At 42.1% G+C, this 24,079-nt stretch overlaps 1 protein-coding gene across 10 annotated transcripts in view; it reads right to left on the bottom strand.

The window, feature by feature from the left end:
* TENM1 (teneurin transmembrane protein 1) overlaps nucleotides 1–24,079 on the bottom strand; it is a 490,191-nt gene that overhangs the window by 54,651 nt on the left and 411,461 nt on the right. For all 10 annotated transcript variants that reach the window (XM_043493115.1, XM_043493120.1, XM_043493113.1 and 7 more), the window contains one exon: nucleotides 10,275–10,429. In XM_043493115.1, coding sequence (XP_043349050.1) covers nucleotides 10,275–10,429 — 155 coding nt within the window. The remainder of the gene's footprint in view (nucleotides 1–10,274; nucleotides 10,430–24,079) is intronic.

The following is a 24,079-nucleotide window of genomic DNA, read 5'->3' as shown; positions in this document are numbered from 1 at the left end:
CATGAGAGACAGCATGCACAAGTGTGTCAGGCTTTCTAATCTTTTTTTTTTTAAATCCAATATATTTATTATACCTCCATCAAATCTCACCCTTTTAATTCTTGGTCAGTGCTTCTTATTGCTGTTCTGTCACCTAAGCTTTGTTAATATTCCCATCCCATTCAGGTCTTCTGGGGATAGAGGTTCATCTAGCAAATATTTTTGAAGAGCCAAAATCTTGCCTTTGTATACAACCCAAGTAACAAAGATGTCTGCAAGGGAGTTTCACAGGTGCCAGGATGGGAATGAGTCTTTCTAGCTCCACTGGCCCTCCCTCAGGTCACTTCTGCTAGCTGCGATGAAGTGAGCCCCCTTGACAAGATGCAGTATGGGTTGAAATTCTCTCCTGCGCAGGGAGCCAACACAAGGCCTACTCACCACTAATGTAATTCTTAAGCTCTCAATATAAAACTTAAGTGGCACTTGAGCAGTGCTCAGGCCTACTGCTGAATGTTCACACAGGTGAACTTTCATTCTATGATGGGGGCCTTCATGGGGTCAGAATATCCCACTCTCCAGCTGGGCACCAATTCTACTGTAGTCAGGGTCCTCATCCAGCCACTTGGTGGCATATGGGAAGACAAACAGGTTTAAAGCAAACTTTGTTGTATGTTGTGTCCTCACAAGACTATTTGAAAATTTGTTTTCATATAATGTCTATATGCTGTATCACTTACAGACATTTCTGGGTTTGGTCAGCATGGTGTCAGGCATTAGGTCTAGTTATCCAATTACCTGTGAGTAGTTTGGCAGTTTTTGCAAGTATCCCATACTTACTTTTTATTTATAACGTCTGCCCAATATTTCATCTTAATGGAAGAAAAAAATTGGACTTAGTCATCAATATGTTCAGATTTCACCAAACTGGCAAAGCAATATCAAAATTTTTTGGCAATGTAATTCAGTACCATGGATACAAGGCCCCTAGCACATATAACTCATCAACTAGATTCTGTCATAATGAAACACTTTTTAACTGAGAGATGCAGTCAAAGATTACTCATGCTTAAGGAATGAAAAGTAAAGTAAGCAGCTAATTGAGATTTCATTCAGGCAGTTCAGGAACTATACAGGATGGAAGATAAATTGCAAAAAACCAATCATTCTTTCTGCCTGCACACACAGAGGGGACGCTGCACTGGGGAACCTCCCTCCTGTGAAATACCATCTCCATAGCTCCTTTCTCTCAAGATCCTCCACTGTACCTCACGGGGTTGGGCACTGGGTGGAGGAGGCCCCGTGGGCAGAGCATGGATTTATCTGTTCCCCTTATTGACCCCTGCCAATCTGCCAGATTTACATGTGGAAATCTGGCGAGGAGTTAATGCAATTTGAAGCTACATTAAATCACACTGAGTCTGCAATGAAACAGATAGTAGGCAGGGACAGGCTAGCACCAGCCAAGAATATCACACTGTGCCATTAGGGATGGGGGAGAAGGGTAGTGAAGCCTCGAAAAGGGGCAGCTGTCTACACCTGGGATTCATTCCCCAAAGAGCCACAGGGATATCCAAATTCAGGGGGGGTCTTGCTTGGTAAGCAAAGGGTAGCATGGATGGGGCTGGGGAGGAGGATGTCATGGGATGATACGTGGGTGGATGCTGGGGTACATGGGGTGCTGTCGGGTGGACAGTGGGCTGGATGTGGTAGAGGGAGTGCTGGGTGCTAGATGGGAAGCTAGCTGAGGCTGAGTGGCTCTCCAGGTGCCATGGGGGCAGGAATAGGGCTGAACCCATCTCCCTCTTCTTTCCCTGCCAGCCACCTGCCTCTTCCAGCCCCTATTCCAGGGTGGCCAACCTGCGCCTGAGAAGGAGCTGGAATTTACCTATGTACATTGCCAAGAGCCACAGTAATACCTCAGCAGCCCCCCATCAGTTCCCCCCCGCCTGCCAGCAGCCCTGCTGATCAGTGGCATGCAGGAGGCTCTGGGGGGAGGGGAAGGAACGAGGGCGTGGCAGGCTCAGGAAAGGGGGCAGGAAGGAGCAGGGGCCTTGGGGGAAGGGGTGAAGTAGGGGCAGGGCCTGTGGCAGAGTCAGGGTTGAGCAGTGGGCAACCCTCCCCTCCCCCCTGGCACACTGGAAAGTTGGTGCCCGTAGCTCCAGCCCTGGAGTTGGTGCCTATACAAGGAGCTGCATATTCACTTCTGAAGAGCCGCATGCAGTGGTGAGCTGGAGCCGGTTCGCTGGAACCGGTTGTTAAATTTAGAAGCCCTTTTATAACCGGTTGTGCCGCAAGGGACAAGTGGTTCTAAAAGAGTTTCTAAATTTAACAACTGGCCAAAAGTGGTGCCTCAGGCGCCGACTCCGTGAGTGCTCCAGGGCTGGAGCACCCAAGGGGAAAACTTGGTGAGTGCAGAGCACCCACCAGCAGCTCCCTGCCCCGTGCCCCGCCCCAGCTCACCTCCACTCCATCTCCGCCTCCTCCCCTGAAGGCGCCGCCCTGCTCTGCTTTGCCGCCCCTGGCTTCCCGCGGATCAGCTGTTTGCGCGGGAAGCCTAGGAGGGCTGAGAAGTAGGTGGAGGCTTCGCGCTCAGGCCCAGGGAGGTGGAGGGGGAGCGGAGGTGAGCTGGGGCGGGAGGAGGGCCACCCGCACCGCAGCAGGTAACCCTGAGGGCACGCAGGGGACCCGCTCCCTGCCCCAGCTCACCTCCGCCACCCTGGGTCTGAGCGCAAAGCCGCTGCCAGCCCTGGAGCACCCACGGAGTCGGATGCTCCCCCTGCTTCCCCCCTAGCTTTGCTACCCTGCCCCAGGAGCCAGAGGGACCTGCCAGATGCTTCCCAGGAGCCGCCCCAGGTAAGCCCCACCGGGACTCCCCATCTCGCCCCCCTGGCAGGTGCCTCTGGCTCTTAGGGGCGGGGTGGGCACCCACTACGGTGACCCACGAGACCCTCCTGCCCAGTTTCAGGGGCAGTTAGGGGATGGGGATGGGGGTGGATGGGGCAGGGCGGGGCGTCAAGGAACACAGGGGGTTGGATGGGGCAGGAGTCCTGGGGTGCGGGGGCGGGCCACGACCCCCACGTGGGGTGAGGAGGGAATCGGTTGTTAATATTTTGGCAGCTCATCACAGGCCGCATGTGGCTCCGGAGCCACAGGTTGGCCACCCCGACCTACTCCTTCCCTGCTCAGACCCAGGAGTAGAAGAAAGATGAGAGGCTGAGAACAAGCAGCAGCCATCTGGTGGCCTAGAAGAGCAAATACAGGCTCACTTTGCAGCCCAGTGGATGCATGAGACTTCACATGGGCTACGGGAATGGGTTGCAAGGCTGCCAGATGCAAGTCACACAGGATTCAAAACACTTGGCAGCTCTGATGGTGATCCAAAGCCTATTGAAGTCAATGGATCCATTCACTTCAGTGGACTTTGGATCCGGCTGTGATTATATGTATACATGCCTGTGCATTATCATTTTGTCTAGCTAGACAATGTCATATGTGACAGAGTGTGAGAGAGATGAAATATGACATCTACCATATAAAAATAGAGTAGATTTATGAAATCCTTTGTAGAAGTCAATGGCAAAAAATAGTCCCCCCCACTTTTCATGTAACAGCAGCATATGCAGTATCTATGCTGGCAATTATCAGTGCTTATTGCCACTAGGAACAACAGATTTACCGATTATTTTATTCTAAATATAGAAAAAAATCCACTTTATAATGTGTCTTTCATAAATTTAGGTCTGCCAAGGATCTTTCGTTTCAGCACAGAGCAGATGAAGCATCTAATATTCCCTAAGTTAAATACCTCTGAGATAGCACAGATAAACAACATGGAAAAAGAGGAATGCAATTTTTAAAAGATTCGATTAAAATTCAGGATTTGATTAAAATTCAGTGGTACTGTATTTACAGAAGAAATGTAAAATAAATTGCTAATTTGAAGTTGACTAATACAAACAGTCACTTGGGGCTTTTTTGAAGAAAAATTGTAGTATTTTTTTGCTGTTCTTTCGTGAGACCCCCAAACCACATGTGACATGTCTGTGTGAATGGTATTTCACATTCATTGACAGGGTAATTTGATTGGCTCCGATGAATTGTTCATTCATTCCATTTGATATTCTAAAATCACATCCATAAAGACAAGATTATTGTTATTTAGGGGTCTGATTGCACAGACCCCAGAGCCATTATTTCTATTTAAAAGTTTGACCCTGTGAGGTGCTGAATTCCCTCAGCTCCCATTAATGAAACTGGAATTACCAAAAAACTAAAAAGGGTTATGTCCTGTATAATCTTCCTTATGATGTATAGAGGAGGTCAGTAAAGGGTTCTTCCCTCCCTTTCCCAACTCTTAAAAAAGGGTCCTCCTCCCTTGATTGTTTTTGCATTCAAAATGTGGGTCCTGATTACTGTTTTTCCTAAAAACTAGCTGGAGAAATAGCAGGTTTATATCATCCATGGACAATAAAGAGCTTTTTTACTTTATTTCTTTAAAGAAGGGACCTCAGTGAGAGTTGAAGGTCTAGAAATAAGGCATCATTTTTGTACTCTGTGGTGGGGTTTTTGCTTTGTTTATTGATTTCAAATATAAGAGCAGCAATTGTCTTTCTGCAAAATCCCTCTTAATGGTGCTCAGAGACTTGGAATGTTTATGGTATCATCCACTCAACATGACTAGACTAACAGATCATCATAAGCCTCAGAGAGGGAGGACAAAAAATAAAAGGCAAGTCTATTTTTGTACTGATCTGCTCAAATGAAAACAAAGTGGCTATCTCTCCCTGTTAGACAGAAGGGTCTCCAGCACAATTCAAATATAGAATTCCTACAGCACGATTAGAAAGCTTCTATAGCTCCTGTATTTACAGGAATACCACGTATGTTAAAGGGTGTTTCCTAAATTACCTTTTTAAGAGACATTATTATTTGTATTATCATACCACCTAAAACACTACTCATGAGCTTTTGTTTTATTTCTCTCTCTTGTAAAATGACCAAGCCATTAATATCCAAATGGAATTATTGCTGAGTTTAAACAGAGACACAAAGTAAACACTGAAGTTAAACATGGTGAAAAAGGGGACTTGTCTCTGGACCACTTTACTCTTTTATCACACAGACTCTTCCTCCTCATAGATATTACTAGTGGCTGGGTTTTCGTCTCTGATCTTTTCTTTATCATGTGAAGGAGAGCCAGAATTGTGTCCCAGAAGAAGTATGATTTCCAGTGGTACAAGTGGCTTAGCTTTGTTAGTTAATAAAGGATGAAAATGTCTAAACACATAATAGGGAAGATGCACAGCTGATCAGTCAAAGTGGTTCCGCTGAGTTTAAGTAAAAAGGTTTTAGCTTCACCAATAGCACAAATATAGTGAAACTTCTCTGGAGATATTGCGTCTTCCTTCAGTCTGCAAATAGATCTATTATTCTGCTCAAAGAAATGAATGTGATCCTGCAATCCCTTTCTTATGTTCCACGCTCAATATTGTTCAAAAGTGCTTCACTCCAGAATCAAATTAATTTTTACATTGGCAGCTGTGTGTATATGCATCTGTCTTATATTCACTGGCTCTTTTTTCTGTCTTCCACATAATCTTCTATTGCATCTAACTGCACCTCAGCAGAAGTCATGTATTTATCTGCTTTGTTTATTTTGTAAAACAGGTTCTCACATTTTCCTTCAAGGGAGGTCAGAGCGTTCTGTAAGCTTTCTGTTCCATTCAATAGGTCTTCAAGCATGTATTTCATCAAATTGTCCCTCTGCAGACATTGGTGGTGGTATTGCCTGCTGTCCTTCTGACTGCAAGAGATTTGTCAGTGTTTGCATTTGTGACATCTTAAGTCACGTTTTAAATCAGTCCACTTATCTTTACTTTCAGTCTGCAGCATTCTCTCTCTCACCTTCAGCACTTTAACAGTAGAGTTCCCTCTGGCAATTTACAATTAATTAAAAAAAGAGGGGTGTCCAGTGCGTGAAATGTTCTCAAAAATGTCTCTATATCTTGGGCTTTTCCCTCTTACTCATCATTCTAAACACATATCCCTTAACTTAACCTGTATGAACACACTGTCACCATAAGTAAATCTTGTCACATTTTTGTGAAGGAGAAAAATATTTTGCAGTGTTGCTTTGAATTTTAGGTGAAGCAACAGAATATATATGGAATCCATCAAGTGGAGAACTGCTGAACAAAGGTTGATGAAGTGCAAATGTCAAGACAGAAAATCGTCAAATAAGAACTTTCATTTTAGAACACATTGGTGACAGTTACGAACACTATCAATCAGTGAGCAACTATTGCTTTGGCAAAGAGTCATCACTAGTGGAATTGTCATTAGTGAAGGGACAAGGCCACAGTTTACAGGCTAAGAAAGAGATCTTGGGCTTGATTCTCCACTGCCTTGCACCTTTGCAGTTATTTGTATTTGTATGGACTGAGTCCCGATTGGGTATAGAATGCTATCAATGCTATCAAATACAGACCTATAGCATTTTACACTTTACAAAGAGGAAATGACAAAACAAAGTGCATGGCAGTAAAGAATCAGGCCACATATTTATCATGGGAAGAAGGAACATGATGGATTAGGAAGCGGACATTTCTACCAACATTCCCTCTTCAGCTTTCTCCACAGCAGTGAAGACAGAAACAAATAAGGCTTATATCGTTGTTCTAGACTTTTCCTCTTTTACATGTGAATTTTAGCCCACTACAGAGTTAAATACTGTTAGGATTTGCTAGAACCAAACATAATGTAGGACCTGATTCACCTCTCATTTACAGTTATAAATCCAAAGAAACTCCACTGAACTATAGCAGTGTAAAATAGGTGTAAGTGAGAGCAGAATCAGATCCTATTAAGCTTCCCCAACAACCCTTCTGATTCATTTCAATTGTAATCAGTAATAATTGTGATGCTTCAGAAATGGGCTTCTCATAAGCAGAGTGTATTAATTGTGCCATTTTTTCCTGCCAGTTTGGTCAATTAGGCAAGTGATTATTATAGCTAGATTTTCAACAATGCTCAGGACCCACATTTGGGGCCAGATTTTCAGAAGAGTTCAGCTCTCACTTATGCACCAAAACAAGTGTCCAGATTTTAAAAATAACCTAGCACATTGGGCTCTTGAAAATCTGGCCACTATTGTCTCAAAGAGAAGTGATGGATGCTGAGTCCTTTTGAGAATCTGGCCTTATTCTGGTACCGAAAAGGGAACTGAGGGCTTTTGAAACTCTGTCTTCAAATGCAGGTACTGAGTACTTGAATATCTGGCCCTGAACTTTTTTGAAAATCTGGCTGAAAACACTAAATTCATTTGACTTGTGTTGTGACCAAAACAGAGGTCAGCTATGTTCTGTACAGGTAAAAGAGGAGCAAATTCATCACTTTACCATGCAGCTACCTCAACCCAATCTCCTTTTTCTTACAAACCAGGAATAACAATGCTTTAGTCAAGTCTGAGATGGAAGTAAGTGACACGTGCTTAGCGATTTCTAAGACATATTTCTGGTCAAAACTGATATTGAAATATGTGACTAAACCCTTTCATAATCAACTCACCTATTAAAGTGAAAGCTCTATTTATTTATTACAGTATTTGCAATGGGCAATTATACTGTGTGCTTACTCCAAAAGTACTTTTGTATTTCCGTAAATAAAAAAATATTGATTTTGAACAAGTCATTCATTTTATTGTCAGAGCAAATTAAGTTTTTAGAGTTGATTTTATTAACTATTTCACAAGTTCCTCTAAACACAATTTGTGAATAAACCACATATTCCTGATGTAAATGTGATTTGAGACTTAGCCAAATACAATTTAATGTAGTGATGAGGCAAATTCTGGTTTCAGTTACATCTATGTCACGTCTTAACAGTCAATAGTGATATAAGAGTATATCTGAGAGCAGATTTTGACCAAATAGACCAAATTATTCTCTCATTTACAGGCATGTAGTTCAAGAATAAATTAATCATCATCAACTTAATTCAAGAGTAATTTAATTGACATGTTGATTTACACCAGCATGACTGAAAGCAGAGTTCGGTTCAATAATTCCACAGGACATTTAATCTGGGACATTTATTTAGGGACTACTTTACTATGTACCTTGAGAAAATCAATGGGATAATAATAAAAAGCAAGAGATGCTTCTATAAATTGCAGATACAAATTCCGGGGCTTGTATCTGGAAAGATTCAATATATGAAGGATGAGTTGACATCACTGACAAAATGTATTCAGGATGGATTTAATACCTTATTTTGATTTTTAAAAAATGAATTAGATCCTTTGGATACCTTTTTAAAACCAAATACTTTTAGGTATCCTTTATAAAGCTATCATTTAATACCAATATCTTGAATATTTATTGCTATGCATTCTGGATTCATCTCAGAACTATCCTGGTCTACGCAGTAAGGATACATCTAGATCACTCAGTTTGTTGTAGCTTTTGCACCACTATGTGATGATAAACATGCAGTGAAAACCATTTCCACTGATAGTACAATCTATAGTATACCAGCAATGAACCAGTTGGATTTATTCAACAGAACTCATTTTCATTTCTGTTTTCACAAATGAAAGGCACTAAACCTGACAGAATGGCAGTGGGGGAAATGACATTGAATAGTAAAAGAGCTAGCTCAGTGGTATGCTTTTCTTTACCCATGATACTGGAGATGTTCCTTCTGCCTGAGCTCCATGGAGTGGGACTCCATGCAGATCCAGAGCTAGGAAATGAGGCAGCCAGGGAGCAGATGTTCCACATGATGTGATTCCTTATAGACCTTAGAGATATCTGATTTGGTAGCTAATGCTACACATACGCTGCAGGCAGTAGCTATATGTATATCCAAGAAGTAGTTAAAATATGCTCCATGCATTAACAACTCCCCCAAGGTCTCATTCTTGGCTGCTACTGTGTAGCGTCGGAGATGGCAGATAATAGCGGCATGACTAGGGGCATAGGCAGCTGTGGGGAAGGCATGGGTGATCAGAGATTACATGAAGTCCATGTGTTTCCCAGGACATTCACTAGTTTGGCAATATGAACCCCTGGCACTTTCTGTGGGAGATGAGAACAAAGTCTTCTCTCTGACAGGACAGGAATGGAACTCTGATTTGGATGTCTGAGTTTGCCACTCTATGCAGGTTTTTCCCCCATAAGGCCGAATCTGGCCCATGACCACCATCGTGGCTTCACAGTGAAGCTTGTTATATACAAACAAGGACATTATTCCTGCATTCCTTGTATGCCTGAATCTCCCTTGACTTCAAGAAACGCAGGATCAGGTCCTCATGGTAAACTGCTACCATTAAAATCCTCGATAGAAATTAGACACAGCTCAGATCAGGTGAGTTCTCTAAGTATCAGTTGTGGTTTCCAGTGGCGAAATATTAAAATACACAGGAAAAAACTAAAAACCGAAACCGAAACCAAAACCAAAACCAACCAATTTGGCTCTAGGTACAATCACACACATCCCATAATGTAACTGTTTTGAGTCCTTGACTCCCTTTAGTTGTTTGAAGCAGACAAATTTTATTTTATTTTGGAGCCAGAATTGAATAAGCAGAACCTGGCCTACACCATCTGCCTTTTAGAGTTGCTACCCATTAACTTTGAAAGGCTGGCTGTTTTGTGTATAAATGTCTGTCTGGTTTTTAATATAAACCAGACGGGGAAAGTACCTTTTTGTTCAATTTCTCTTACATTGTCTTTGAATTAAGAATTGGAAAGCACTTTAAAAATGTATTGAAAAGCTGTAGCTTCTGTATCCTTTAGCTGCTATTTTGTTAGTTCTTCCATAGTGCTCCATAGCAGAGACCTGGATAGCAACAATATCTCATTTTTCTTCTCCGTTAAGTGATGCAAGCACATTAGTGTCAGAAAGCTGGGCTAAAGGAAGGTTCTCAAACCTTCTATACAGATACTAATATCACCTGCTTTTAAAGGACACACCTAAAAGTAGCTTGTAACTTTTTAAAGCAATCAGTGTAGACATACCATATATATTAGTATAAGCACCTGTACACACACATAATACATACATGGACCACTCGGTAAAGTCGCATGCATACTTTTTCTATTTATATTAGATTTATATTAATGATTTAAATGAAAGCTTTATACACATATTTATCAAATATCATTACTGCTCTAAAAACATGTCAGAAATCTTGTGCCACCCAGTGTTAACTGATTAACTGGGCATCCTTAAATAGTTACCTATTTCCACAATGTGTTGAATGGTAACAATGCATTAAAATCAGTGGTGTCTACCTGAGTGATGTCCATTCCAGAGTCACAGCTCAGTGGCTGCGTTGATGTAAGACCATTTGAACCTATTATAGTTGTAATCACACCACTTTCATCAATCTTCCGAATCATGGTACCATCAACAAAGTAAATGAATCCATACTTATCCACAGTGATACCTGTTGGTAGAGTAAAGAAAGCATTAATACTGGTACTCTACTTAAACCATCTGTGTTAATTCCAATTCCTCAGTTTATGATTTTGAAAAAATAAATTTTACTTTCCACAAAATAATATAACATTTTTATTCCAGATGTCAGCCTTCCTTACACAAACCCCACACCAAAGGGTCCCCATACAGAGCTCCGAGTGTCCTTGATCTACATTAAAAAACAGAGGATACAGAATAGAAATAGACCAAAACAGCAGCACTTCTTCCTACCACACATATACCTAGATTTATGATCTTTATCATTTGCCTTTAATTCACTCACTTTGGGCAATTAGAATTTACTGTATGTATTATAGGGGCACTTGGCAGCGCCAGTCAAGGTCATGACCCCAGTTGTTCCAGGTGCGGTATATACACAAAGTAGGAGACAATTCCTGCCTTGAAATCTTACAATCTAAACAGACAAGACAGACAAAGGGTGAGAGAAAAGCAGCATTATTAGCCCCATTTAACAGATGGGGACCTGAGGCATAGAGATTCTTTCACAAGATCACAGAAAGTCTGTGGCAGAGCTGGGAATTGAGCCCAGATGTACTCAGTCCTAATCCATCACATTTTTCACACAACCATCCTTTCTTCAATGGCAATGTCTCAGGATTTCCAACACGGCAAGAAATATAAGCTGTTTTTTTATTGAAAATGTTAAAATGGTCACAAAAAGCACTTCTAATCATATCACTTCTAATCTTATGAGTTGGGAAATCCCTTTCTCCTGAAAATCTCAATATTTTGTTTAAACAATTTCTTATTTTTAACCTTACTATAACTTTTTGCATCTATTTATACATTTAAGACATTTTTAACAACAAATTTATTTCATGCTACATGGGAAGGAAAGTCTGAAGATTTGAACAGATGAGTCAGACAGTGGTTTACATACCTCATGATTTTGTCCTCTGAATTTTGCATGACTCAAGGTTGTCTGGGTGGGATCCACTAAGGGACTTAGGCTGAGCGTCACATTGCCTAACTTTTAGGTGCTTAAAAAAAAAAATCACAGGAACAACACTGCAATCCACAAAGACTAGTTAGGTGTCTAGGCTCTCTATACATGGAATGAGAAGAGATGGGCTGTCATAAATATAAAGGGAAGGGTAAACACCTTTAAATCCCTCCTGGCCAGAGGAAAAACCCCTTCACCTGTAAAGGGTTAAGAAGCTAACATAACCTCGCTGGCACCTGACCAAAATGACCAATAAGGAGACAAGATACTTTCAAAGCTGGAGGGCGGGGGGGAACAAAGGGTCCTCTTTGTCTGTGTCATGCTTTTGCCCGGACGAGAGCAGGAATGCAGGTCAGAACTCCTGTAAAGAGTTCGTAAGCAATCTAGTTAGATATGCGTTAGATTCTATTCTGTTTAAATGGCTGATAAAATAAGTTGTGCTGAATGGGATGTATATTCCTGTTTTTGTGTCTTTTTGTAACTTAAGGTTTTGCCTAGAGGGATTCTCTATGTTTTGAATCTGACTATTCTGTAAGGTATTTACCATCCTGATTGTACAGAGGTTTTCCTTTTACTTTTTCTTTAATTAAAATTCTCTTTTAAGAACCTGATTGCTTTTTCATTGTTCTTAAGTTCCAAGGGCTTAGGTCTACGTTCACCTATGCAAATTGGTGAGGATTTTTATCAAGCAGGAAAGGGGATGTATTGCTTGGGGGGATATTTTTGGGGGGGAGATGTTTCCAAGTGGGCACATCCCCTGTTATTTTTGTTAGACACTTTGGAGGTGGCAGCATAAGGTCCAAGGACAAAAGGTAAAACAGTTTGCACCTTGGGGAAGTTTTAACCTAAGCTGGTAAAAATAAGCTTAGGGGGTCTTTCATGGAGGTCCCCACATCTGTACCCTAGAGTTCAAAGTGGGGAAGGAACCTTGACATGGGCACCTAAGAAAGCTATCCGCAAAGGCCAGCATATTGGGCAAAGAGTTGTCTAAGCAACCCATGAGAGATGCTGATAAGAGGGGTGTACCTAAATTTGGGACTCAGGGAGACACATAGGTCTGCTGGTGACCCAGGAACAGAAATCCACCACCTGAAGTCAGGCAGCTGTAGGTATCTAAGGCATTTCTTGTGGGAATGAGTTAGGTGCCTGCCTCACTCCACACAAAACGTGGCAGCAGGAGCTGGTGCTTTTAGCCCAATGGTTAGAGCACTCATTTGGGAGCCCCAGGTTCTGCCCCCTCCCCAGGGGGAGAAAGGATTTAAACAGGGGTCTCCTACCTCTCAGGGTGCTCTAACCACTGAGCTATGGGATATTCTGATGTGGGACTCCTCAGTCTCTCCTGCTGAAGCTCTGCTAATGCGGATTAAGTAATGAAAGAGTGATTGGCGCAGGGGAACTGAACCTGGGGCATCCCAACTCTCTCTCTCTCTCTCTGACCCAATGACTGTTTCATTGTGAATAAATACTTAACAAGACATTGGGCCAGAGAGAGAGAGACTCTATAGGTCAGCAATGTAGGGGGATGGGAGACTTGGGTCCAGTCTCTCTGCTGCAATTGAGCCTTCATTATTTAGCCACCATGGAACAACTTCAACAGGAGAGACTGAGGGAGCCACATAACAAAATATCCCAGGTTCAAGGATTAAAGCACCCCCCTGAGAGATGGGAGACCCCTTTTCAAATTCTTTCTCCTCCTCTGACAGAAGGGGAGTGGGGGGGAACTGAACCTGGATTTCCCACATCCCAAGAAAGTGCTCTAGCCACTGGGTTAAAAATGATAAAGTGGGCAACCACTTCCTCCAGCTGGATTTTTATGCAATCCAATTTGGTAGGTGGCCTCTGAGCATGCCTAAAAGATCAGGCCCCGTACGTGATTTAGACAGCAAAATGCCTTTCTTACCCCAGTTTGTGATTCACTCTGGAGCTAAGAGTGGCAGGGGACAGAGGCATCTGGGCACCTAGAGGGAGGCAGTAGAGCACATGCTCAGAGGCAGAAACATAGGCACCTATGGAAATTTTACCCTGAAAATTTAGGCGCAGAGTCTGGGCTGCAGGGAGGCACTGGTCTCTGCTAGTGATCCATGGAACTAGGGCAAGACAGGTGTTCCTCTGCCTAATTCCCCTGTGGGGCCCAATCCAGTAAGTGTGCTCAGAGACCACCTAATACCACACAGCAGGGAAAGTGGCTCTCCCTTTTAACCTTTAGCACAGTGGTTAGCATACTCACCTGGGAATGTAGCAGGCCAGCAATTCAAGTCTCCTTGGGAATGCTCTAGCCACTAGGTTATGGAGTATATTGATGTGGGTCTGAGCCCTCATTCTCTCCTATTGAAGTTGTTCCACTTTAATTAAATAATTGAGTAATGAAATAGTAATTGGTCCAGAGAAAGGATGAGAAGCCTAACACTGGAATAAAGGTTATAAAGGAGGTCCTCCTCCTGCACATTGAGTCAGGTGAAGCATGCCTACCAGATCGGGCCCTGTATGTGACTTAGGCAGACAAACATTGGAGGTAGGCAGGACACCTAGAGTGAGACAGTAGAGCTCATGGCCAGAGCAGGAACAAAGTTGCCTACAGAACTTTTACTGCAAAATCTTAGGCGCTAACTTTAGATGCCTACAAGGTTCAGCAGCAGCTGAGGGGGAATTTGGTGCATCACAAGAGACACCTAAAACTGGATTCAGGACTGAGGGCATACATTGAAGACAAGAGGGTTGCACTTGGTGGCAATGAGGGAAGACTTAAGCCTTCATAAGCTTTTTTATTAATGAAAATGCACAAGAAGGATATTCAAATCTGGTAGTTAAAGCATGTTTTTATGAGCTAGCTGACTGGTTCTGCTGTGGAATCACTGAAGACAATAAGAGAGCCACTTTTCAAAGCAGAATTGAACATTAGGTTCTTTTAAACGAAAATTTACTTTAGTGTAAAACTGCAGTGAGTTCAGTTTTGGGCCCCTTATGCTTTGGGCCACCAAAGACTGTAATCAGGGCAAATCCCCAGGGTTGTCTGAGAATGAATTCACCCTGCTGCACCACTTAGCGCCACATAAGCCTTCAAAACACTGATGAAGTAGGACATAAGTGGTGGATAGATCTTGTGCCAGCCCTTTGCACTGGGATGAATCTCGCCTTGACTGAATGTTACCATCTGAGTTATAACAATCCACAGCTGTGTTAGTCTATATTCGCAAAAAGAAAAGGAGTGCTTGTGGCACCTTAGAGACTAAGAAATTTATTTGAGCATAAGCTTTTGTGAGCTACAGCATCCGATGAAGTGAGCTGTAGCTCACGAAAGCTTATGCTCAAATAAATTTGTTAGTCTCTAAGGTGCCACAAGTACTCCTTTTCTTATAACAATCCTCGTAATCTGGGCCTTGCAATTATCATTACCATGAAGCATCAGGGTGAAGGTTGACACCCAACTTATTCAGCCTATGGATATATTTTTTTAAGATATTGAGAAAAATGGAAAGGCCACTACAGCATGAGCCATGCTTCCCCAGCTTAACAGCCTTGAGTTTTAACAACCTCTTTCAAACAAGAAAGAAATCTAGTCACAATTAAAGTGTGTTTCCTGTGGGAGTGCATTACAAACTATACAAACCAAAGGCAGGATATGCAAAGTAAATTGCAAAATCTCTTTTGATCTGTAACAATGAGCTGCAGCTCTCCCTCCCACCCCTCCCAGTCTGGATATTAATGACTATATAACAAAGTAATTAACATGCAAATTTGACAGCCTTTCTCCACATATCATTCCCAAGAGAATACAGATGCAAACAAACAAACAAACAAAAAATTACAAACTGGTAAGTTCCTATCTTCGGTGACAAAGTAATAACATTTTTTGATTGGGTTTTCCAACCAAAATCCACTAAGGGCCAAATTCTGACCCTAATTATGTGTTGGGAGAGTTTGATTGGTATTTATTCCTCCATAAACTAGCTTTGCAACAGCTCAACCAATTCTGAGGATAGATTAGCTGGGTATGGAGAGGAAATGGAAAGTTGTTTTGAGGTCACTCCATAATAAGGACCAGTAGAACAGCTTTGGGGCAGGAAATGAAGTTCTCCTCTTCCATTCCCACACTTTGCAGGTCCCATATTTTGACTGTTGTCATAAGGGGCATCTGCCTGGAGAGAGGCAAACTGGAGTTTAAATCACATAAAAATCACATAAAACCCTAGTCTAGAGGGCTAGGGGAGTACCACAAGGAGGCTGTTCTGTGTATGTGTGTGGTTTTTGTTTTTTTCCAGGAGTGAGAAGGGACTGCTGGTGAAGGGTGAGGACAATAGTTTCTCTAACCCCTGCATCTACTAGGGAGATTATCCCACTCACCCCCTTTCCATGAGGATCCCATGTTCTTTTTACTTTAAAAATACATACTGCACTGTTACTGCCACCAGGGCTAGAACTTGGGCTATCAAGAGGGCATAAGGAGTATCACAAGCAGACATTTTTACATGCCCTTAAGGATGATTCTGCATGCAGGAAGTTTTTTTCAGTCCCTATCTATGCTCCATTTCAGAGCCATCAGTTGTAAGTGAGATTTTGGGTATTTGTCCCCTGCTAATAGTCAGGTGAAAGGAACTGCCTCTGTGGAGTCAGGTCGGCTCTGCACATGTGTATCACCTCCTTGATCTTATTTCTAGAAGTTCAAGTGTCTTGGACTCTGACCTTTGCAAGAGGAATTATGCAGCTTCATAACACGGTAGAGGGATATGCTGGATTATTAGCTCATCTGGGTTGGACAGCTCTGGGCAGGCTCCATGCCATAGATAATGCAATGCCAGTATCTAGCAGTAGGATAGGTGCATTTTCAGTTATGTGCTATTTTTCCATGAGACCAGCTGGTTGTATTGGCTACGTGGTATGCATTAGATAACAGTCCAAAATTATACATCAGTGAAAGAATAGAACTTGTCAACTGTGTAGCTGAGAGTGGATTTCAAATATGGGCTGAATAAGAAAACCACAGAACCCTTAATGCTGGGTTTCAGAGTAGCAGCCGTGTTAGTCTGTATTCGCAAAAAGAAAAGGAGTACTTGTGGCACCTTAGAGACTAACAAATTTATTAGAGCATAAGCTTTCGTGAGCTACAGCTCACTTCATCGGATGCATTTGGTGGAAAAAACAGAGGAGAGATTTATATACACACACACACAGAGAACATGAAACAATGGGTTTATCATACACACTGTAAGGAGAGTGATCACTTAAGATAAGCCATCACCAGCAGCGGGGGGGGGGGGAAGGAGGAAAACCTTTCATGGTGACAAGCAAGGTAGGCTAATTCCAGCAGTTAACAAGAATATCAGAGGAACAGTGGGGGGTGGGGTGGGAGGGAGAAATACCATGGGGAAATAGTTTTACTTTGTGTAATGACTCATCCATTCCCAGTCTCTTAATGCTGGGAATACACTCCCATCTACAGTTGTCAACAGAAATGTGGTCTCTGTCTGCATGGAGTAAGTGGACATAGCATATATCTGGACAATGTCTCCAGTACTTCACTCATACTCTGTGAATTCCTAATACTGCTGAAAAAGTTACTCCATTGGTACTCTCTCCAATTAGCACACTTCACACTCTTTAGTGATGATACAGTGAGTATCTTAAAATAAGGAAAATTCATCTGTTATCCCTCAAAGATAAACCAATTGGCTTAGGAAGGCTTTAGAAATAGATTTGCAACATACTGCATCATCAGCCTAGAATACAGTAACATGGAAAATAGAAGGCATAAGTGGAGGATGGTAATTTTGGGTGTATTTGTTAAAGTCAATGTGCCAGATCCTCAGCTGGCATGAACTGATGCACAAATGTGGACTTCAGTTTAGGTATACCAATTTATACCAAGGGAAGATCCAGTCCAAGACCTAGGCAGTAATACTGAGATGGAAAAAAAAATGTGAGTACTGAATATGAGAGGAAAGTATCTCAAAATATGGGAAATGTTGTTCAAGGTCATAATACTCCTACCAAGGTCAAAACTGCACAGCACACAAATCCCTATCCTGTAACTCAGACCACTCACAGGTGGAGTCCAATTTGCATACCTGACTTTTCTGATATCATCTGCACCTTTTCATTCAGGAATCTCTGTGCATATCCTTATCTGCAATAATCCATATTTCTTTCGTATTTTCCTCCCTAACATCAAGCTAGCCAACTCTTCCACAAGTCCCAGCTTCATTTTCAACAGAGGTTTAGTGTAATTGACAATACATATAATGTACTCAGTCCAGGTTTATTCCTTTACACAGCAAAAAGAACCAATTCCTTATCTCAGTTGTAATTTATACTAAGGTAACATATAAGGCCATGTCTACATTTACCAGTAGATCAGCACTGCTGTGCTCAATGCAGCCGTGTTGATTTAGTGGGTCTGGTGAAGACCCACTAAGTCAATGGCAGAGCGCTCTCCCATTGACTCCGGTACTCCAGCTCCCTGATAAGAGGAAGGTAAGTCAGCGGGAAAGCACCTCCCGTCGACACAGTGCAGTGTAGATACCGTGGTAAGTCGACCTAAGCTACTTCGACTTCAGTTACGTTATTCACATAAGCCAAATCCTGCCCAGATGCTGATATGATAGACCAATTTTCTTTTATTTCTTGTTGATAAATACCTGGTAGATACTGCATCCATTGACAAGGTGCAATAGATAATGGAAAAATAGGAAACAGGAAAATAAAGATGAATATCTAAATATTTCCAGTGCATTCATTATTAGATACTGGATTCACTGGAAACTCCAGTAGCTGCCTTTTGCATGACATTTGATTTATCTGCACTACAAAAAGATACCTCTAATCCTTTTATGAGATAGCGTGTGATGCAACACAGGACTAAGTACCATTAACTGTTGTTCAGAGAGGAAGTGAGAGAAGGAACTGATGTGTTAAAATGCTCTAACTGCAAACAGAAATCTTTCCCACATCCAAGTTCAGAGTGAAAAAAGGCTAATTTCAGGCATTTCATTTCACAGCAAAAGTAACATTTTATCTGTATAACCCTTAAGTCTGTGGAAGACATACTCACGTCCGCTCTGCTCTCCAGTGCAGCTGCAGCCATACACAGGGGTTGTAAACAGCTTGCAAATGGCTGAAAGAATTCCCTGAACCTAGGGACTGCACTTGGCTGCTGTAGGTGGCCCTACACTGGTTACCTCACAAGCTGCAATGCAGGGGTCATGCCAGGGTGGAGACAGGGTAGGACAATCTTAGCTGATGCAAGCCTTTTCTGAATCAAGGCCTAAGTGCTTATGTGTAAAATTTGGTTTTTTGCATGTGTGACAATGTGTAGCTGGGAAAAGGGGCCACCATAGCAATTGTCTCCCTAATACGTTTGCTCACATTGGGGCTCCAGACATTTTGAGAAACACCAGCCTTTGTAGGAAGAATGGAAGAGAAGATTTAAGGACTTTCGTAAGTCTCTGCTTAACTTATAGGCGAAGGGTGGGCAAACTTTTTGGCCTGAGGGCCACATCAGGGTTGTGAATCTGTATGAAGGACCAGGTAGGGAATGCTGTGCCTCCCCAAACAACCTGGCCCCCAGCCACTTCCCGCCCCCGACTGCTCCCCTCAGAACTCCTGACCCGTCCACACACACCCCTGCTCCTTGTCCTCTGACTGCCCCCTCCTGGGACCTCCCACCCCTAACCCAACCCCCCTGCTCTCTGTCCCCTGACTGCCCAGACTCCTATCCACATCCCTGTCCCCTGACAGGCCCCCTGGGACTCTCACGCCTATCCAACCCCCCCCATTCCCCACCCCCCTGACCGCCCAGCAAAACTTTTACCACTGTGGAAGATCTTGAAAGTTACTCTGCAAAGTTGGACCTCTTCACTGGCATGGAACCCCATGTAAGTCAGTGAGGCTGGCTCGAAAAGGCAGCAGAAGTCACCCCATGCAGAGCATCTTGCACAACTATTAGGTATTTTTAAAAAAAACTTCTTCCCCCACAATGTTTTTATTCCTACAGAAAAACAACTAAGTATTTTAGGGAATGTTGTTTGAACTTCTTGTAAAGTCTATTAGTTGCTTCATCAGATCCTAGCTAATGCTTAACTTCTTGCACTGTTCATTGCTAAAGTGACATGAGTAGTAATGGCAAGAAGGTAAACAAAAAAGTAAGGTATACCATTGTATTGTGAATGTAAAGTTTATAGAAATAGTCAAATTGCCTACTAGAAATATCAAAGCAATATTGGATCTGACTCTCCTCTCAGACTGTTATTACACCAGTGTAATCCCATTGTCTTCAATGGAGTTATTCTCAGTTATCACAAAAAGAAAAGGAGTACTTGTGGCACCTTAGAGACTAACAAGTTTATTAGAGCATAAGCTTTCGTGAGCTACAGCTCACTTCATCGGATGCATTTGGTGGAAAAAACAGAGGAGAGATTTATATACACACACACAGAGAACATGAAACAATGGGTTTATCATACACACTGTAAGGAGAGTGATCACTTAAGATAAGCCATCACCAGCAGCAGGGGGGGGAAGGAGGAAAACCTTTCATGGTGACAAGCAGGTAGGCTAATTCCAGCAGTTAACAAGAATATCAGAGGAACAGTGGGGGGTGGGGTGGGAGGGAGAAATACCATGGGGAAATAGTTTTACTTTGTGTAATGACTCATCCATTCCCAGTCTCTATTCAAGCCTAAGTTAATTGTATCCAGTTTGCAAATTAATTCCAATTCAGCAGTCTCTCGTTGGAGTCTGTTTTTGAAGCTTTTTTGTTGAAGTATAGCCACTCTTAGGTCTGTGATCGAGTGACCAGAGAGATTGAAGTGTTCTCCAACTGGTTTTTGAATGTTATAATTCTTGACGTCTGATTTGTGTCCATTCATTCTTTTACGTAGAGACTGTCCAGTTTGGCCAATGTACATGGCAGAAGGGCATTGCTGGCACATGATGGCATATATCACATTGGTAGATGCGCAGGTGAACGAGCCTCTGATAGTGTGGCTGATGTGATTAGGCCCTATGATGGTATCCCCTGAATAGATATGTGGACAGAGTTGGCAATGGGCTTTGTTGCAAGGATAGGTTCCTGGGTTAGTGGTTGTTGTGTGGTGTGTGGTTGCTGGTGAGTATTTGCTTCAGATTGGGGGGCTGTCTGTAAGCAAGGACTGGTCTGTCTCCCAAGATCTGAGAGAGCGATGGCTCGTCCTTCAGGATAGATCCTTGATGATGCGTTGGAGATGTTTTAGTTGGGGGCTGAAGGTGATGGCTAGTGGCGTTCTGTTGTTTTCTTTGTTGGGCCTGTCCTGTAGTAGGTGACTTCTGGGTACTCTTCTGGCTCTGTCAATCTGTTTCTTCACTTCAGCAGGTGGGTATTGTAGTTGTAGGAATACTCTACTTGCGCTACATTGATGACATCTTCATCATCTGGACCCATGGAAAAGAAGCTCTTGAGGAATTTCACCATGATTTCAACAATTTCCATCCCACCATCAACCTCAGCCTGGACCAGTCCACACAAGAGATCCACTTCCTGGACACTACGGTGCTCATAAGCGATGGTCACATAAACACCACCCTATATCGGAAACCTACTGACCGCTATTCCTACCTACATGCCTCTAGCTTTCATCCAGATCATACCACTCGATCCATTGTCTACAGCCAAGCGCTACGATATAACCGCATTTGCTCCAACCCCTCAGACAGAGACAAACACCTACAAGATCTCTATCATGCATTCCTACAACTACAATACCCACCTGCTGAAGTGAAGAAACAGATTGACAGAGCCAGAAGAGTACCCAGAAGTCACCTACTACAGGACAGGCCCAACAAAGAAAACAACAGAACGCCACTAGCCATCACCTTCAGCCCCCAACTAAAACCTCTCCAACGCATCATCAAGGATCTATCCTGAAGGACGAGCCATCGCTCTCTCAGATCTTGGGAGACAGACCAGTCCTTGCTTACAGACAGCCCCCCAATCTGAAGCAAATACTCACCAGCAACCACACACCACACAACAGAACCACTAACCCAGGAACCTATCCTTGCAACAAAGCCCGTTGCCAACTCTGTCCACATATCTATTCAGGGGATACCATCATAGGGCCTAATCACATCAGCCACACTATCAGAGGCTCGTTCACCTGCACATCTACCAATGTGATATATGCCATCATGTGCCAGCAATGCCCTTCTGCCATGTACATTGGCCAAACTGGACAGTCTCTACGTAAAAGAATGAATGGACACAAATCAGACGTCAAGAATTATAACATTCAAAAACCAGTTGGAGAACACTTCAATCTCTCTGGTCACTCGATCACAGACCTAAGAGTGGCTATACTTCAACAAAAAAGCTTCAAAAACAGACTCCAACGAGAGACTGCTGAATTGGAATTAATTTGCAAACTGGATACAATTAACTTAGGCTTGAATAGAGACTGGGAATGGATGAGTCATTACACAAAGTAAAACTATTTCCCCATGGTATTTCTCCCTCCCACCCCACCCCCCACTGTTCCTCTGATATTCTTGTTAACTGCTGGAATTAGCCTACCTGCTTGTCACCATGAAAGGTTTTCCTCCTTCCCCCCCCCCCGCTGTTGGTGATGGCTTATCTTAAGTGATCACTCTCCTTACAGTGTGTGTGATAAACCCATTGTTTCATGTTCTCTGTGTGTGTGTATATAAATCTCTCCTCTGTTTTTTCCACTGTATGCATCCGATGAAGTGAGCTGTAGCTCACGAAAGCTTATGCTCTAATAAACTTGTTAGTCTCTAAGGTGCCACAAGTACTCCTTTTCTTTTTGCGAATACAGACTAACACGGCTGCTACTCTGAAATCAGTTATCACAGTTTAAGTGAAACAGGAATCAGGGCTCTGTGTCTTTAAGACTGAATTGGATAACAAGAATAGTCAATCTTATAAAAGTTTAAATCCTATCTTCTCCAATTTTAGTTTACTAGGAAGTGTCCTGAGGTCCTTACTCAGACAAATTCCCAGGGGAGTTCATAGAAGTCTGCCGGAGTACGGAGCAGGTAAGACCTGGTTAAGGATTTGGCCCTATGTCTTGAATGCGTTCAATCTTCAAGTCTACTTTCATAAGCAACCTGCCTAACTTTATTGAAATGTTAGCTTTTAGTGAAAAAAGAAATAAGAGCAACTGTTTTAAGCAACCATATTTAGGACCAAATTTTGCACGTGAACACGCACAAGTAACTCTTGTTGACTTTCACTTCCGGTGGACTCAGGCACATGCATCTGAGTGCCAAATCTGACCCAAAGTAAAGATCTGTTTAATCATTTTAATCAGTCATTGTGTGAAATGAAAATAAATATGGATTTACTGCTACTATTACACAATATATAAGCTACAGATGGTATACTTTTAAAAAGTTTTCCTACACAGAATAAGGTTGCCCAATTATAACTTAAATGTTTCTAACAGAAGATATCTATCTACCTTGTCCAGTTACTCTGTTCTGCACATGAATGCACTGATTAGACAGATAATTGGTCACATGCAAGCACAATTACCAGAGATGTGATTTCAACTATGGAAATTGCATGTGAATATTATGCATATGCATTTTCATGCATACAGTTCTAAGAATGAGGCTTTGCAGCCTCTGGAAATCGAGCTAACATTTATTTAATCCACATTTTCCCATGTAATAGTGAAAATTCAATGCAGCAAATTAATTCCACTATGAAGCCATTTTCTTGTTTCTGTCACGCTCTAGCCAGCTACTCTACATATATTGTTATTTTGGTAAATACATTATTTCTGGTCGACTAGAACTAGAACGAGTAATGGTGGTGAGAACAATATGGTACACCCTTCCAGAGCATTTACTTTATGCTTTTTGCACATTTTAGAACTTTGCAAATAAGCATTTTACTTTGAATAAAAATTTCTAATTAAACTTCTGAAGAATTTGTACATTAAAACATCTTGAAGTACTGGAGAGGACTGATAAAACAAAGTATGTTTTTTTGAAGAGAGACTAAATTTAGAAGGAACTTGCTATTCTCATAAAACTTTTAATAGGAAGAAGTGAATCAAATTGGTTAATTACCATTTTATGGTTGGTAAAAGGGCAAATTACATGCCATCCATTTCTAAACTTCTAAATGTCTCTGGTGCTGTTAATTAAAGCTGCCATCTAGAAACTACTAAAGCAATTTTATGCAATTAGTTATTTATAGGTTACCATAATACTCCACTCAAAATATGATTCAAGTGATTTGCAGTCTCTTGCTTTGTGATCTCTGTCATCTTTTCACTTTTAAAGTGTTAGAAGCAAAGTGCTCAACTATTCTTTATTAGCTGGAACACTTATTTCAGTCCTTGGACATGAATGTTGTTGCTCTTTCAACAGATGCATTTAAAGGAAGAGATGAAAGAACAAAATGTGAAGTGCCAATTCTGGAAGTAACGAAAATGTCTTATCTCCAACTTGAGCTGTAATAATCATACTCAGATTTACTCTGGCTATCAGAAAAAACGAGTATCTATTTCTCTTGCACTGAAATTGGGAAAGAATTAGACTTGGGAAAACTTGCTTTTCAAGTAAGATCAAATAAAAAAACTCCACATGTTCGCCACGTTCCTGAAATGGAGATATTGGAAAATGATTGCAGAAGAAAAATGTAACTTAAGAATGCTA

This window comes from Dermochelys coriacea, chromosome 9, assembly GCF_009764565.3.
Source record: "Dermochelys coriacea isolate rDerCor1 chromosome 9, rDerCor1.pri.v4, whole genome shotgun sequence".
Classification (NCBI taxonomy): Eukaryota; Metazoa; Chordata; order Testudines; family Dermochelyidae; genus Dermochelys; species Dermochelys coriacea.
This window is presented reverse-complemented; position numbering and strand designations above follow the sequence as displayed.